Here is a 17,701-nt window from a genome sequence, read left to right as displayed (position 1 = left end):
TACAAATCCCGTTTGACTTTTCCAAACCCTAAACCCTTAATTCAGTCTCCTCCGACATGCCACCGCATCGGCTTTCTTTTTCTCTCTCATCTCCGACTTCGAGCAGTTCCGCTGCTCCCTCCCCGAGTTCTCTCCTGAAGCACGTGCAGCGCGAGTGCCCCCACACCACACTGGCCGTTAGATTATTAGATAAAACATCGCGCCTGGGGAAAGGGTGCGGCGGCCAAGGCCCCTTTTCCGCTCTCCTCCGGCTCTCCCCTCGATCCCAATCCCCCAATCCCGATCCCTTTGGTTTCTAGGGTTTCGTTCCACCGCCCCCTGTTCGATTCCGGCTTCCAAATTTCTTCGGGTTTCGATTGGAAGGCAGAGGCTATAGGCTTGAGCGTCGGATTTCGATCTTCTTCTGAGCAAGGTATTTATTATTATTATTTTTTTTTGGACTCTTATTCTTCGAGCTTGGATCAGCTTTGGATGCATAGCATGGTTTTATCTAATCCGCCGGCATCGGAAAGCTTCGCCTTGTTAATTCTGTCCGCCCAAATTGATTGCTAGGGTTTTACTTATTAGGCATTGGTAAAATTTTTCCTTTTCATGTGAATCCTTTTGAGATCTGATAATAACTTCTTGAGATTAGTGAAAATTAGGGATTGTGCCTTTGCTCTTTTTTTTTTTTTTACCTTTTCTTTTGCCCCCGGTAATCTTTTCATTATAGGTGACATATAGTGCGGGAGGTTGTTGGGAAAAAATTCCGTAACTTTGATGCAACCGGGTTTTTATTTTTATTTTTTAATTTGAATAAATTAAACAAAACATTGATGCAAGAAGAGGTGATACTTGGACCTCCACATTCACAGCATATGCATTGTCGGAAAAACCCTCTCTAATTTGATTATGTGCGTGGTGATATTTTTCTAATCTCACTTTCTCTTGTTTTTGCATCTGTTTCTTTCCTTTCCTTGCTTGCCTCTGTATCTTCATTTGTTTTCATCCTTTTGGACATATAAATCCTCCAGGCTGACAAGAATTTTAGTTCTTTGAATTAGTTTGGATCATATGTGAGCCTTGTGTTGAACTTATCAGGCTTTCTTCGGGATGCAAGAAAGTGATATTCTGCCCTCTCCAGGATCTCATCCAACTACTAATTTGTGAACTCCCAAAGGAAATTTGTGAATCCACCTTCAAATGAATGCCACTCATTCTTCTGTAGTGATTTCACAGAGAGAAGAAACTGATGCAGCCAGTTGCAACTGTCTCTTGCTGTCTTGATCTAGCTTGCATCTCTTTTGGTCGGTTCATTAAGATATCTTTGGCAATAAATAAGGTGGTTGGCTGTACTAATAAATTAATTAGTCATATCACGTTTACTTAGTCATAATGCTTTTCATGGCCTCTTCTGTCATTACTTAGTCATGATGCTTTTACTGGCCCAAATTAAGTGTGGAAAAAATATATTGAATCCTCCTATTGTCCTAGTGATCTTTGTCTCGATTTTACATATTAAATTTAGAGCGTTAAACTCAGATTACAGCCCTCCACCTTTACCTATTAAGCTCTTGTTTTGCATTGTTGCCATATTGCCTTTATCACCAGGATTAGATAACATTTGCATAGGCTGGCTGTTTGTTAGGATCACTTTGGAAGCATGTCAACTTTGTAATTTTAGGTGCCGCTTCTTGCATCTTCATTTATTGCACAGAAATTAAGGGGGTGGAGAGATGTTGGTTCTTAAGGAGGTTTACAGACCATGGTTTCCAACCATAATCGTCCTGTCTTGTCCCAACTATTTGGTTTTGCTTTATGGTTCCTCATTCCCAGCAGACCGAGGTTTCCAAATGTTGGCTAAATGACATGCTGCCATGGTGAACATGTGCTTGGAAAACTTTACTTTCAGACAGCCTATGCCAATTGAAGGAATAATTTACCTTGCCATCTGGTTTGAGGCGAAACACAAGATTTGATTTCCTGAAATAAACAGTTACCCTTAATTTAATCTCCTTTATAATATAAAATAGACTTGTTGTGCGACCAAATAAATAAAATTTTGGCACTTAAGAACCACAGTAATTTGCAGATATCTGCTGCATCATTATTTTATTTCTTTAATTGATGGTAACTGTTATGCTACATCATAACTTATGGAAATTAGTTATGATGTAGGCTACTAGGAGGTCTCCAATCTACATTTTGTTTCTCTCTATTAGTGGCATATGGCTGCCTTTAATCATGCCACTGGAAGGTGGAAGGCATTGCTTATCCCCTGAACAAGTTACAAACCTATGGATCAAATAGGCAGACATTGATGCATAATCTAGTTGAGTTATGGTAGTAATTCTATCAGCAAAAGTTTTACATTGTCTTTCACTCTGGTACATTTAACATTTGACACTGCATAATTATCTAATGAGACGAGTCAGAGATTTGGTCTTAGATCAAAAGGAGGGTGCATGTTCACAGGATTTTATTTGCCTTTGTTCCATGTTTAAGGGACGGACTTGTAATTTTAGACTCTCTTCGATCCAACAATAGAGACTGCAGCTCACTGTGATATATTTTAGTCATTTTTTCTTTTCATGTTAGTCCTTCAGCTAGCAAGCCAGCCCCACTTGTTCTAGTTCAAATATAGGGCTGGCCAACTTATTTGGGGGGATTGCTCATTTATAAGATGGAGGACATAAAGATGCCCAACTGTCTCATGGAAGAGAGGAGGCATCCATTTCTCTCTTTCTGTGCTCAGAAAGAGGAAAAGGAGAGAAGGAAGGAAAGAGAGAAAAGAAAGGAGATGAAAGGGAAAAAATAGAAAATATAATAAAAGAAGGAAAAAGAGAAAAATTTCAGGCTTGGGTCATTCAACCAACTGGCCAGCTGCTATTGCTTCTCAAAATGGTTCTATCTAAGATTTCTTTATCGGTTTTCATCTTGATGGTGAGCCTATATCATTTGGAAGATTTACTTTTATGTCATGCAAGGTTTTGAGGAGAAGAGCAAGTGCAGAGAAGTTTTCAAGGCAGTCTGTTGGACTATTTTTTTAAGAAAAACTAGTTCTCCTTCGACTTCAACCTTCTCTGCCTCAGGTGTATTTGCTATTGCCAGAATTTCAGTAAATAGCTGAAAAATTCTGGTTTTGCCAAAATAAACAATATTCTGATTTTTTTTAAAAAAGTCAGTTCTCTAGTGAATATCCTGATCAAGGATGAGACCTCATCATTAATTCAATAGATGATAATGATGTGACTGCCTCAAGCTCAGGATTGATTTTAGAAACTACTAGATGTTAGAAACAAATTTAAGCAAGAAATTAAGTTTTAGGATAGCTGCATCCAAGTGAAGTTAACTATCAGCTAATGCAGTAGATAAAATACTATGACAGATCCTTGCCTATCTGTTGGTTCTAGTGTTGCATCTTGTATTGAGAAAAATAACTTGTCTGTAACATGCAGCTCTTAGACATGGATGTGGAAGGCTGTAGATATGCTTAACAATAAAACAACTAGTCACAACAATCTTTTGCTTTCTTCCAATTCAAATACTTCTAGTACTCACACAATTGTTTCACTGACTCTGTATTATTTCTTGCAGGAAACTACTCTTGCTTTTATTAAGATGACCAATTTACATTGTCAAACATACTATAGAACAAGGTGGATCAGCTTTTTCAGCCTAATATAATTGGTGAATGAAATCCATATGGCTAGTATATTACCAGGTGATCCCTCACAATACGGAATGGTGGAAACTAGTCCCTATAGAAGGCTTGAGGAGGTTCATCATCCTGGTTCTACTTGGTACTTTAGCCGGAAGGAAATTGAAGAAAACTCCCCATCTAGGAGAGATGGCATTGATCTGAAGAAAGAAGCATATCTTCGCAAGTCATACTGCACATTTCTGCAGGACCTAGGAATGAGACTTAAAGTGTGAGTTTCCATTCACTTCTTTTTTGCCTTTTCAAAGTCATATTGCACATTTTTGCAAGATTTAGCCATGAGACTTCAAGTGTAGGTTCACTCACTTGTTTGTTTTTTTTTTTTTTTTGTATTTTTTTTTGCTCTCCTAGTTAACAGTTCAATCTGTTCATGAGGTTTGGATCTTTGTTCTTTTTCTTTCATAGATAAGATGTTTGCTGTTGCAATAAATTCATTGACAATCTGAGATTTGTGCTCTGAGTATTCCTAATTAGCTGCTAAAGTTATAATCATATGGTATTTTTACCGCATTGAGTTCTCTATCTTTTTTCAGTATACTGATTCTGTCAAGTATCATCAATAAATTTAACCTCTAGCTATCAATTTTATGCCCATGGCATGACAAAATTGATGATATCTCATTTTTACACTGAATGATTTTTGATGCAGACCGCAAGTAACAATAGCAACTGCAATTGTATTTTGTCATCGCTTCTTCCTCCGCCAGTCTCATGCAAAAAATGATAGGAGGGTAAGCATTAGTTGTTTTATTGAAAACCTTTGTGGTTATCAACATCTGGATGCACAAGTCATGCCTTGTTTTTTTTTTCAAATCATAACTGCTTTGAATTCTGTTTTTTTTTTTTTGAATGCAGTAATATCTGTTAGTTTATCTGATCCATGAGCATTGGACTTCTTCTGCAGCATACAATCTCAAATTCAGAATGTTTACCTGAGCAAATAATCTTCTATACTAAAAAACTATGGTTATTGTACCTTCTCTGCAGTAAGTCCATGGGTTAACTTTTTTTACTAGACAAAGAGCCCTATAGCTATGCGTATGTCAGTATATATGAATATACCAACCCTATTTTCACAAGGTACAAGGTGCAAGTCCTTATATTTAGCACTGATATGCAATTGATTCTTTGCAAATTAGTGTAAACCTGTACCTTTTGGGCCCATTTAGTAAATAAAAGTGAAGAATTGAAGATCGTCTTGCTATGAAGTATGGAGACAGGACATGAGATGGATATGACACTATACAGAAACACCAATATTGCAAATCCCAACACAGCATTCAGTAGATATTCTAGTTGTCATAGATAACTATATCATCCATGGCAAACATTAATTATTGTTTAGTATTCTAAAAACTCTATAGTTCTAGGTCTTCTCTCTCTCTCTCTCTCTCTCTCCGGACTCCTTAAATCTCTCAGTTAGATTGCACATGATAATGAAGGGCGAAACCAACTGGACAAATAAACTAGCAGTTCAAAAGCATTCAGGACATTTCAGGAAATGTCTGGAGCACATCCTAGCCATCACCATTTTTTTTTGAAATAAATAAACTGATATCAACACAAAGTATCCAATAAGTATCAGACCTGACATTTCTGAAATGCTATGCTTGTTGTAAGACAACTTTTCAAATTGCACCTATCTCTAGCTTAGGACAGCATGTTATGTTTTAAATGCTTCTAGATTTGATGTGTATCCATATATTGCATAAATTTGCAAATCACAACTCCAGTTTACGTATGTTTGACACCTGAACTTGACATATCTATACTAGCTGAGACTTATTTTCCTGGTTAATGCTGAAACATTTTTATTTTAGTTAACACAGGCAAATGAATGTGGGAGCAAGCTGTCAGTGTTACATGCCACTTTTACTCTTTTTTTTTAAAAAAAATGTGTTGATTGAGTCTTTACAACCTATATCCTCTCATATCTCAGTAATCTTCAATTCTTCACTTGGGTTCTGTCCTAAAATTATTTCCATTTTTCCCATATATTGTATTACTCTTCTTGCTGAAGTATGATTTGCTACGAGATATCCATTGAATAAGAGATACTGTAACTTCCTCATTTTTGGCAACACTTTCAATTAGAGAGACTGAGAGACAGCAAAAAATATACTTTCACTTAATTTAATCTTGTGGCAGTTATATTTTGCCAAGCACTTTTCAGTTATTTTTGCTTGTTTGGGTTCCTAGTTCCTGCCATTGGTTTTATAATGATGTTTTTGTATTTATGCCTTTTGTTTGCCTGTCTACTTGTTACTTGATCATATAACCAATGAGAGCTAGTGATGATACGAGATTGGTTTTCTATCGGGAGCGAGTCTTGTAGAAGATACTGTGGTGATCATAGATCGTCGTACCGGCTCGAACCGGACAGTACAGAGCATACCGTACCAGTTGGTACCAGTATCTGGTATGAGTGGCATACTGACAATCGGTATGCTGAAAAGACTCTGAACTGTACTATACCGACAGTGCTAGTGTGGCATCGGTACGAGGTCCGGTACCGAGATAGCGAACCTTGGTGGTGATTGTTGTGGGTTTTTGATCAATGCTGATGCTTAGCTTTTATGGTGATATGGTTTGCAGACCATTGCTACTGTGTGCATGTTTTTGGCGGGAAAGGTTGAAGAAACACCTCGGCCTTTGAAGGATGTTATTCTTGTTTCATATGAAATTATCCATAAAAAGGATCCTGCTGCTGTTCAACGAATTAAACAGAGGGTAAGATATCTACTCCTTTTCTTCCATTTGACATTAATTTTTCTTTCGTTCTTTTATGTTGATAGCCATTCCTGCCTTCAATACTTTCTTTTTCTTTGGGTTTCCATTAAGTGATTCTTACTTTGTAGCTTAATAGTCTTGTTTTTATGTTTGTAGTTCACTTAGAAGAGGAAATTAATGGCATTGAAATATATGCCTAGACCATTATGAGTAAAGTAGGAGTTTTGCAATCAACAAGCAAGCACTTTGCGTCTTGTATAACCTAGGTTCACGTGGCACTTGTATTAGATATTCATGAATTCTATGTTTCCTTGTAGAGCAATTCATTAATTATCTCCAATGCACTTTTCTTTAAATACTAGTTTTTTGGTTGTTGTCCATTGTTTTCAATGACCAAATACATTTCACAATTTCATTGTCTAACCTAGCTGAAGCTTTACTTGCAAACTTTGATAATAGTGCCATCTTCTTCCATTTTGTTAATTTAATTGAGCTGGAGATGCTGATTTCATCCTCATAAATTTTGTCTTGTGTGCCATTGATTCTGTTGGGACTAGAAAAGGCCTGATGGTCTCTTCAATTTAATTGGTTTAGGCATCTCAAAGTAACCATATGACATACAATGGGTGCTACATGAATTATCTTTACTCCATGATCCCAAAATTGTGTTTGCGACAACCTTTCACTATTGCTTTTGTGGCAGCACTGCAGTATAAACTTTCTGTACTAGGGAAAGGAGATTATGACATAAAGGAGTGTTATTCATAAAATTGATCTTCTGTTAACATATGTTTTTTTTCCCTGTATTTTTTCATTCCTACTATCAGTAGTTTTCCATTATTTATGTAAACGGCTTATTCTTGTTCCCTGATGCATGTTATCTTAGTCCTTGTTTTTCCTTTTCTGGGTAGAGAAAGGAGATAAGATTCTCTCTGGTAAAGTAGAACCATGGTGTTGCTATACAAAAACATCCAGCAGCCCTCTAGGATAATGAGGTTTCCGAATGACATTGCTTTGCACAGCCATCACCCATGGACAAGCTAATCTGCTACTTGATTGGTTTCTATGTAAATATGGACAGCAGTGATAAAATTTAACCAAGTGGCTACTGTAGAAGAATCTCCTTCCACCCAAAGAGCAGTGGCTTGGAACTGGGTGATAGCCATTGTAATGCCTTCCCTAGCTCCATGTAGTTCTTCCATGGTAATTGGACAGTGAGCTTGAAACCTGCAGCCGCAAGTGGAACACCATGCTCACCTCAAATAGTGAAACCTGCTCCAGCACTATTATTTTAAACTTCATCAAATTGTCTTCAAGGTTTCTTGCTGGTGGGGATGCCAGCAAACAGTAAGAGAAGGAAACGAGTTACTACTAACCAAGGGTCCCATGTGAGTCAAAGGAGCCAGAGCCCAGAAGACTAAGAGAAGTTGGTTAAGGTTTTGAGCTTGACAACTGTTCTGCTGTTGAGGCAGGAGCATGTCTAGCTGATGATCAAAAAATTGATGATTACATGCATGCCAAATGCTATGAGAAGTATAACAAAAGAAAATCGCTAGATCTGATCTTTTAAAGGAAGGACCAGATGTGCGAGTAGAGATAAAATCAGACCTGCTATGCCAATAGAAAGTGATAAAATCAGCCTTTGCAAGCTCAAGCCAAACCTCATGAGTCATGAACGTGGATGACTATAATAACATGTTGGTGATTCTCAGCTACATTAATGAAATGATTGCGTTCAATTCAAATATTGAGGCCTCTGGAGGTAAGAATGGTGGCAGGTAGCAAGCAATCCCACACCAATTTCCAAAAGAATAGCTTGTATCTGAGGGCATAGGCTTTATTTCCATGCCCACCTGAAATTAAGGAGTGGGGAGCATCTTGATCACTGACCTACCTGCCACATTTGTGAAGAGCCCTCACAAAGTTTGTGTTCCCAATTGTGCAAAGGTTAAGGAATGGAGGTGAAGATGTCCATAATTTCTGGGGGAAACAGATGCTGAAGAAACTGGATTTCAATTTTACAAATGTCAGTGATCAAATAAGCCACCATAAGTGAGCCGGGGAAAGGAAAAGAAGTGTTGAAAGTAATTGGCATTCCGCTAAAGTTATACCCAACAACCATGAATGATTTAGAACAGAGATTTGTTTGCTAGGGCCAATAACCCATTGGAAGGTGCCCCAAAAGAACTCTCACAAATAGCTTACCTTGCCCAAGTGAAATTTTGGGGGCATTTGCAAGCATCCCAATAGCCAGAGAAATTATACCTCGAAGAGACTCAAGAGACCTTTGTGTTATTCCTCTCCAAGCTTAATTTGCCTGCATTGTTATCCAAGAGTGCAATCTTCATTCTTCTTAGGTTGTGGATACCAAGGCCAAGAAGGTGGTGTTAGCAGTAACTCCATCCAGTGCATAAGATGAAGACCATGATTAGTGTCACTAGGATTAACTCAAAAAAATACTCATAATGTGATCATAATGGTTTTTGATTGAGTAAGGCTAACTAAATTAGCCATAAAGAAATCAGAACAGACTTAAGGGCAGCTTTTATAAGAGAAAACCAACATCCATTGAGAGAACATTTCGATTTCCAAGAGCTAAGCTGTTGCTCCACTTTATCAATTACAAAATTGAAATCCCTTTTTCTTCGGCCTTGCGCCCATTATAGGAATACCAATGTATCTTCAAGGACAAGGAAACAAGTTAATCCCCGACCACCTAGTAATCCTCCTTTGATTGCCTTATGAAGTCTTGGAGAGAATGTGATAGATGACTTGTCAAGATTAACCTTTTGTCCACACATCTGAAGTAATAATCGATAGACTCCATAAGTTTGTCACATTGATCAATATCGGTTCTGGAGAAGAGGAGATGATAATCGGTGTATAGAAACTGATGGAGCTTGAGAGCTAGAAAATTTCCAAATAAAGTACATGAAGCATCCTTGGTCTGGAAGGATCTGGAGAGCTTTCTAGAACAAATGATTATTAAATAAGGTGATAGTGGACAGCCTTATTGAAGATTGGCCCAAGATGAGAAATTACTAGGGGCTCCAGTAACAGGTATCGAAAATCTTGGATTACAAATACAGCTGTAATCCAAGAGATCCATTTAAAACGGAAACTGAAATGGTTTAAAACCTTCTCCACAAAGTGCGACCTAATCTTATCATATGCCTTCTCCATATCAATCTTTATAGCCATCATTAGCATTGGAAGGACTCATTGTTTCTGCAGAGTGTATAATTTCTTGAGCCAACAAAAAATTATATAAGATGGTTTAGATGAGACAATCAGCGTGCTCATCAGCATTAAGTTTGGAAATAAGAGGTTTTTACCTGTTTACTGGTGTGTTGGCAATGAGATTGCATAAAGTATCATTGTCTGGGTGGTAATTCTTATAAACTCCTTTTCCCATTCATTTTCCCATTCATTCTCAATGTCATGCTTTTTGTCATTAATTTTATTTGCCTCATGCTTGAGATTGTAAATATTCTCAGAACTTTCTAACTGTAAAGTCATCATGATGTTTAATTTGTAATATGAGTAAAGAAAGGTGTATGCACAAATTACTTCTTGGGAAATCAGCTAGTGGTGGTTGTATCATGGTGGAATGTCTTTTTTTTTTCATGAAATTCTTTCGTTATCAGCTTTTCTGATCTTATTGGATTATCATCCAATAAATTTGGCCATGAATAGAAGATTGTTCATTTGAATTATATAATGGATGATCCATAGTTCTGAGTTGAATTTAAAAAGAAGCCAAGCATGAAAATAAACAAAAACAATTCAAAATTGGAAAGTTTCAGTTGAGCATTAATTAATGGAGGCAATGTTCCATTTGAAAGAAAGGGGGGATGATTCATGAGGAGTTCAATAAATTAAGTCATAATTAATAGAAGGTGCGAAACAGATCATATAATCTTAGAGAGATGTTGAAGGACAAAAAGGTATGTCCAAGGGTACATCAACTTATTTCAGAATTCTTTATGGTTAAGAGAAATGATTTTCCCTCTTTGATGCTGAAACAATTTGATAAAGGTTTGAGATGTTGATGGCAGGTCACTTGGGGATAGCTTGCGAGGCAATAATGGATTTAAAAGCTTGGGTAAGAAGGGATAGGCCGACAAATTACTTTGCAAAGCATTGTTGCAGAAAATTGGCACAGAGAGGAAAAATTTATCAACTAGTTTGACATTAAAGCTCACATATTTCCTCTTTTAAAATCTATGGAAAGATTAAGGTTCCAGGAGAACGACTTTGGAGTTTGAGGGCAACTAAAGATTGCCTGTACAATGTTTGTAAGAAACATTTAGATTGTGGGACATTGTTCTGATGTTGTAAATAGAAAAATCAAATACCGGGGGTAAAGTTTTGAGTTCAAAATATTTAGGGAAGCAAACATTTAAAACTATAATGTTTAGTTATAATACAAAAGAAAAATCTCATTATATAGTGGTGAGCGATAATATGATTAGAATTGGAGTATATCTTATAATGAATTGAATGCAGTACAGTGGAGAAAGGAGAAAAGGTGTAATAGATTTTAGGAGATGAGGAAAGGATTTAAAGTAGATGAAGGAAGAAATAGAAAAAAGAAAGGGGGATAATTGTATCTTGCTTGAGAGCACTCTTCCCTTCTTCCATACATCTCAGGTACAATAGATATGTGCTTATATGTACACATACATACAAGGAGAGAGAGAGAAATAGACTTTGCTCCTCTTGAGAGGAGAGGGTATCTATTCCTCTCCATTTTAAAATCAATAATGTGGTGTCCAAATTGAAGGTCAACACTGTTGATCATGATTTATACTATTAAAAATGCTTGGAAGCCAAAAATAACATATCTTTGAGGTCTCTTACTTTTATCATGTGGATACAAAATTGGGCGGTTTTCATTGTGCTAGTGTGCTAACATACATGATCAAGTATTTATATTGAGAATCTATCTTACTGATCAGAATCTATATATGTCAAAACATTTATAAATTGAATATCAATAAATTTTGATGCTCAGATCATAACAAAATATGCTTTCATATCTTTTTAATCATTCACTTTTGTACCTTCTTTATGCATAGATTAGAGACCACGGAAAAAATGTGATTTTCAGTTTCTAGGCATTTTAGTTGGTGTATATACATATACATACGTGTGTGTGTGTGTGTGTATATATACATGCATGCATACAGACATATCTATGTGCGTATGCATATATGTGTATGTGTATATATATATACACATGCATGCATGCATACATATATATGTGTATATGCATATATGTGTATGTATACACACACACACATATAATATATATATATATATATATGTATATGTATATGTATACACACACACACATATAATATATATATATATGTATATATGTATATGTATATGTATACACACACACACATATAATATATATATATATATACACACACACACACATATATACATGCATGCATACATACATATATATGTGTGTATGTATATGTATATGTGTGTGTGTGTATACATACATACATACATACATACGTGCATACATACATATATATGTGTGTATGTATAACACTTTCCTTCACCCAGGTTTCAAGAGACCTTGGCACCTCAGTGTGCCTTGAGCCTTTAATAACTTTAATAGGTAGTAAATGACCTCTTTCTGCCTTTCTCCCTGCCTTAGCCACATGCAAACAAAAGGGAGGGGCACCACATCTCCCATTCAGCCACCTCTTCTATCTCTTGCTTTTTTACTTTTCCTATGCTTTTCTGTCTTCTTTTTAAAAGGGTGCTTGTTGATCCATCCTTCTTTTTCTCTTGAAATTAATATGTGTACTTTCTTTTTCTTTTTCTTTTTCCTTTTTCCAATTTATGGATATAGAACCAAAGGTACTTGGTGGCATCCATATTGTCCTTTTCTGTCATTTTCATTTCTTGGCATGGATTTGCAAACATTCTCAGTTGCTGCTATGTCACCATGGTTAAACTTGGATCAAAATCAAAATTTTATTGTCCAAGGTCTCCATAACATTCACATAAGTCATTAATCACAGAACTTAATTCTTTTAAACACATTCCATCAATTCTAGTGCTGTGAACTAGTTGAAGAATTTTAAATAGATGCGACTGTAATCCTGATTGTTTTTTGTTTGTTGTGATGTGCATACCTTTTCATTTGAATTCTTGGTCCATTTCTTCTGTCAAAAAAAAAAAAAAAAAAAAATCGGTCCATTCATTTGTGCTATTGGGGGGCTCTTCCATGAAAAACTCCAGACTATCCCCTTCTAATGAACACTCTATGTTGGAAGAAATCACCTTGTCAAACATCACATTGAAATCTTCTTTTCAAGGGATAGGATGATGAAAGCATTATTCAACTACATCTTCCACATTATTTACAAGATCCGATTTATATAATATCATCTTTCATCATGTTCCAACAAAATGTTACCCTTTATAAAAGAACAGACAAGATTAGACTATCAAATTTCAAAGTCAAACTTGATAAAAGACATACATAGTAGTCATGAAAGATGAGTATACCTTCACATCTCTGTCAGTACGGTATGGTAAGATATTTCTTAAGGCTAGGGCAGTCATGTGATTTATGCTAATTCCTAATGTCTTGTTTTTATGAATTGCCAATGCATCACTTGCATGAATGGCAATGCTGTCTTCTGCCCTTCAATTTTTTTTATTTTTTTTGAAATTTGGTCTCAAATTTCATGTCAAGATCGATTAGTGATATACTTTGAGGAATGGTTATCAATGCTAAATGACAAATTTTCGCATTACTATATGCAGGAAATATATGAACAACAGAAAGAACTTATTTTAATTGGGGAACGGCTGGTACTTGCAACTCTTGGTTTTGATCTGAATGTGCATCATCCATATAAACCCCTGGTTGAAGCAATAAAGAAGTTTAAGGTTGCTCAAAATGCCCTTGCACAAGTTGCTTGGAATTTTGTCAATGATGGGTATGCTAAAGCTACCGTTTTTCTCTTTTCCAATTATAATTCTCAATGATGTGTATTTATTGCGCACTGGAAAGGGGTGTGCAGGCTACGTACTTCACTCTGCCTGCAATTTAAGCCCCATCATATTGCAGCTGGTGCCATCTTTCTGGCTGCCAAGTTTCTGAAAGTGAAGCTTCCATCTGATGGTGAGAAGGTCTGGTGGCAGGAATTTGATGTTACCCCACGACAGTTGGAAGGTTTGTCCCTCAGACAAAGTGATTAACATATATAGAGTTGTTTTTATCTACATGTTTGTTTGTGCCATCCAGTTTGAATTTTTTTATGGGTTAGGGCTGATTTTCCCACTTTTTCTTTGCAATACTCATTTTGTGTGTGGAAACCGCATACTGATTTTGGTGTGTGAGTAGCCACACCTGTTTTTAGCTGTTAAAAATGTGTTGGAGCAGTTTGAGATCACCTTGCATTTGAATCTATAGATAATGTGTGGTGTATGCAGATGTAAACTAAAGAAGACAGACCTCAAAGGGTTGTTTGGGTGCCTGGCTAGGATATCCATGGGGCATTCCATTTATGGATTGAATGACACCTGCCACTTAATAGCTGATTTGGGGTAACTAGGTAATCTTGGGGTTTTCAAATCACAAGCTTTGCTTTTTTCTTCCATCTCTCATTTATATCAAAATCTTCAGCTTATAACCCCTATCGATTCATAGCAAGTCTCACCGTGCCAATCGGTACTATACCATACCGGCACTGAACTGATACACAGTCTCATACTGTATCGACATTTGGTACGCTTCGTTGTCTCATACCGTACTGCGTAGCAACATGTGGTACCGGTATGGGGTTGCGGTACCAAGACGTCGAACCTTGATTCGAAGTAACTTAAGGATAAAGGAGCAAGACATCCAAACATCATGTTAAAAAATTGAAATAAGGTGCTTGTTTTTTTTTTCATAGATATGTCACACAAGCATGCAAACATGTGCATATGCCGCAGCCTCTGCCTCTGCTCACGTGCACAGCACACATGAACACCTACATTTTGTTTGTTAATGAACTCATCCTTCTCCCATTTTTCTAGTCTCTAATTTGAGATGCATGTCATTTTTTAAAAAGTTTTTTTTTTTACCAATGCTGGCCTCTGTTCAATCCTGAAATTACTGAGAATAACATTATATGTTGGTTACCTTTGCATGGCTGCTCTTCAGATCCACTCACTATCTGCCATGACTGCTTGCATATAGTTCATAGAGTGCCAGATGTTTAGTTGACCTACTGTTTCACTAACATTAATTCTCTGAATTTTTTCAAGTCCTCCATTTCTGGGTCCTTTCTATTTTTGGGTATGATTTACTTTGTTAATTCTAATTTGTTCTATTGGAGTCTTTTTTTAAAATAAATTTAATGTACCATTTCATTTTGTCCTTATATTTCAAATTGTTCTGCTTTCAGAGGTGAGCAATCAAATGCTGGAGTTGTATGAACAAAACCGTGCAGCACAGCCACCATCCCATGGGAGTGAAGCTGAAGGGAGCTCTGTCACTGGGGCCAACCCACAGACTCCTGTAAAAACTCCAGCTGCTGTTGAGGAGTCTCCACAAAACGGATACTCTCAGGCAACAAAAACTGCTGGCATGCAGAGTGCTGCCCTGACAAGCTCACTGGCACGGCCGGTCCCTGATCAGTCACACTCTGATAGGCAAAACGGGACCCAGAGGGTTCCTCAACATGAAAGCAAAAACCATGGGAACTATGAGCAAAGAAGTGGCTTTTATGACAATAAAGTGGAACCTGGACTGAAGGATCATTGGCATCCTGAATCAGGGAATGTGGCAGAAGCCATGAACAGCAGATCCAATTATGGGTCTGAATGTTCGCTAGAAGAGTCTGTGATGCCTGTCACTGGTGGAAGCACACAAACGAAAGACAGGAATATTGGTGGCAATGAAGGTCCCAAAGTTTGCTCCCCCCTGGATGCTATAAAGAAGATTGATAAGGACAAGGTGAAAGCTGCTTTGGAGAAACGGAGAAAGTCCCGAGGTGATGTTGCTAGGAAAGTGGATCTGACGGATGAAGATGACCTCATTGAGAGGGAGCTCGAACATGGTGTTGAATTGGCAGTTGAGGATGAGAGAATTAAGCAGGAGAGGAGGCATAGCTGGTCAAAGCCTTTGTACAGACAGGAGCCTCAAAATCCAGACCGTATAACCGAGAATGGGTACCATGGAGCTGACAAGGCAGTGGAGAATGTGGAAGAAGGGGAGCTGTCGCTGGATAGTCAGGAGTTCCATTCTCCGGAGCCTGGCCGCCAGAAGAGGAAAGCAGTGAGCCCAGGTAAACAGTTTGCAGGAAAGGATGGATTTGACCTCCCACATTATCATGCATCGTCCGCAAAGCACCGCGGTACAATCGATGATTCACATGTAATGGGAAGATTTGAACGTGCTGAGAGGGAGCATAAAAGGCCAAGACAGGAAAATCAGGTCTGATGTTCGTACAATGGTGGAAGACATTTAACTTGGGAGGTTATCACCGCAGAAGGGAAAGTGCTGGTCTGGTACAAGCTTTGCCTATATGCTGATCTGTATCAGGATGCTGAGACATAATTTTATTATCCATAATGTGCTTGTGCGGTCTGGAGCCTACAGAGATCATAAAATTCATCTTGAAGTTAATTTTATATAAACAAATACATACCAGTTTTAAAACTCTCTTCTGTGCAAATCCTGACAACATTGATTTATGGCCTTAAAGATGTGCCTTGCTGGTTTCCTTTATCAATGACAACCCATGAGCAAAAACTGTGACGAGTAATTATCCAATTTGGTGCAAATCTCTGGTGATTTTTTTTCTTTATATATAAGAAATGAAATACCACAAGGTAAAAATTTCACTCCCTGTTTAAATGTTTACAACAAATTTGTTTAATTTACGATCTGAGGGTGGAAGATAAGTATCACTTGTTGTACCTTGCTATGATCATAAAATGAGATACTTAAACATTTTTCCAGGATTCTGAACTTTCAATGTAATTGATGTGTGGGTGCTGTCAGTGAAATATTGTTGAGGCATTACATGTTCATGGCTTATGCTTGAGAGATCCAGCCATTAAGGAATTGATGTAACTCACAATTTTGTATGAACCTTTAACCCATGAGCCAGAAATTCTAACAGGAGCATCCATCATGTTATTTTTTAGACTGACACGTAGAGGTGTTATGGTTGGTGGCTGCTTGTCATCGGAAGAACTGAGGTGCTCAGCGGAATAGGAATGTGATAATGTTATACATGTTGTGCTTAGTCTGTGTAAGCTCTGTACTGCACATAACCATCACGGTGGTTTACTTTGACGTGTGCTTTGTGACGTGTCTCAGCGATCAATAGCTATGAAGAGTAATTTGGAAGCTGACTAATTTTTATTAGTCGTATTTTCAGGATATCTCTATTTACATTGGCTTAGGAAGTTTTAGCATACTAAAGTTTGTAAACAATGAACAAAGAAGATTCTTGTATATGATGGAAAATTTTGCGACACCTTTGGGGTTGATGGAGTAGAATATTTTTTTAAAAGGTTTGAGTACATTTTCTTAGATTTTTTTTTTTACCTACTTTGTGTGGATGAAAATTGTACATGACTTGGGCCTCATTTAGGAGAGCTGTTGACAGTAGAGATTTTAAAAGTATAGTTTTTATAAAATGCTATTTGTTGTTTGGTAATTACATTTCTAAAGTGTTATAAACTTTAACATGTATTTGGTAAACAAATTGTGGAAGTATTTTTGGTATGATCAAATAACCATAGAGGACATTACATAGTATTATACAGTAGAGCATAATAAAATATAATATGTATTAATATATTTATATATAATATAGTATAATATTAATGTAATGTAATATGATATTATTATAATATAGTAATATAATATTGTATACTACAGCATAATAAATATTAATTTAATATTATATTAAATTATTTAACATAATATATTAATGTATTATGATATAATGTAATATAACATTATATTTATAGTATAATACAATAATAAATATATAAAATATTATAACTTAAAATAACTTTTCGACAATTTTTAAAAGTGCTTGTTCGGAGAAGCTGCAAAATAGAGCTTTTTCCAAAAAAATGTTTTGGCTTTCTAGAAAAGCTAAAACAACTTTCTGAAAATTTTCCCAAACACCTCTAGTTTTTCTGAAAATTTTTTTTGGAGTTTTGGCCCTCCAAAAACTCCTCCAAACGGGCCTTAATGCTACACAAGCAATATTCCATTCCCAA

The 17,701-nt window shown here is 36.7% G+C and overlaps 1 protein-coding gene across 2 annotated transcripts; it reads left to right on the top strand.

Annotated features, from left to right (window-relative positions):
- Positions 1 to 36: 36 nt before the first annotated feature.
- On the top strand, positions 37 to 16,197 carry LOC103705704 (cyclin-T1-3-like). Of its 2 annotated transcripts, XM_008789525.3 has the most exons (7): positions 37 to 412; positions 3,577 to 3,911; positions 4,350 to 4,431; positions 6,296 to 6,430; positions 13,232 to 13,407; positions 13,492 to 13,643; positions 14,863 to 16,197. In XM_008789525.3, exons 2-7 carry the CDS (start codon positions 3,685 to 3,687, stop codon positions 15,897 to 15,899), a joined length of 1,809 nt encoding a protein of 602 aa, XP_008787747.1. In that variant the 5' UTR covers positions 37 to 412; positions 3,577 to 3,684; the 3' UTR covers positions 15,900 to 16,197. The 2 variants fall into 2 exon arrangements, with proteins under 2 accessions (XP_008787747.1, XP_038970434.1); XM_039114506.1 differs by lacking the exons at positions 37 to 412; positions 3,577 to 3,911 and having other exon boundaries at positions 4,556 to 6,430.
- The last annotated feature ends 1,504 nt before the right edge of the window (positions 16,198 to 17,701 follow it).

This window comes from Phoenix dactylifera, chromosome 16, assembly GCF_009389715.1.
Source record: "Phoenix dactylifera cultivar Barhee BC4 chromosome 16, palm_55x_up_171113_PBpolish2nd_filt_p, whole genome shotgun sequence".
Taxonomy (NCBI): Eukaryota; Viridiplantae; Streptophyta; class Magnoliopsida; order Arecales; family Arecaceae; genus Phoenix; species Phoenix dactylifera.
This window is presented reverse-complemented; position numbering and strand designations above follow the sequence as displayed.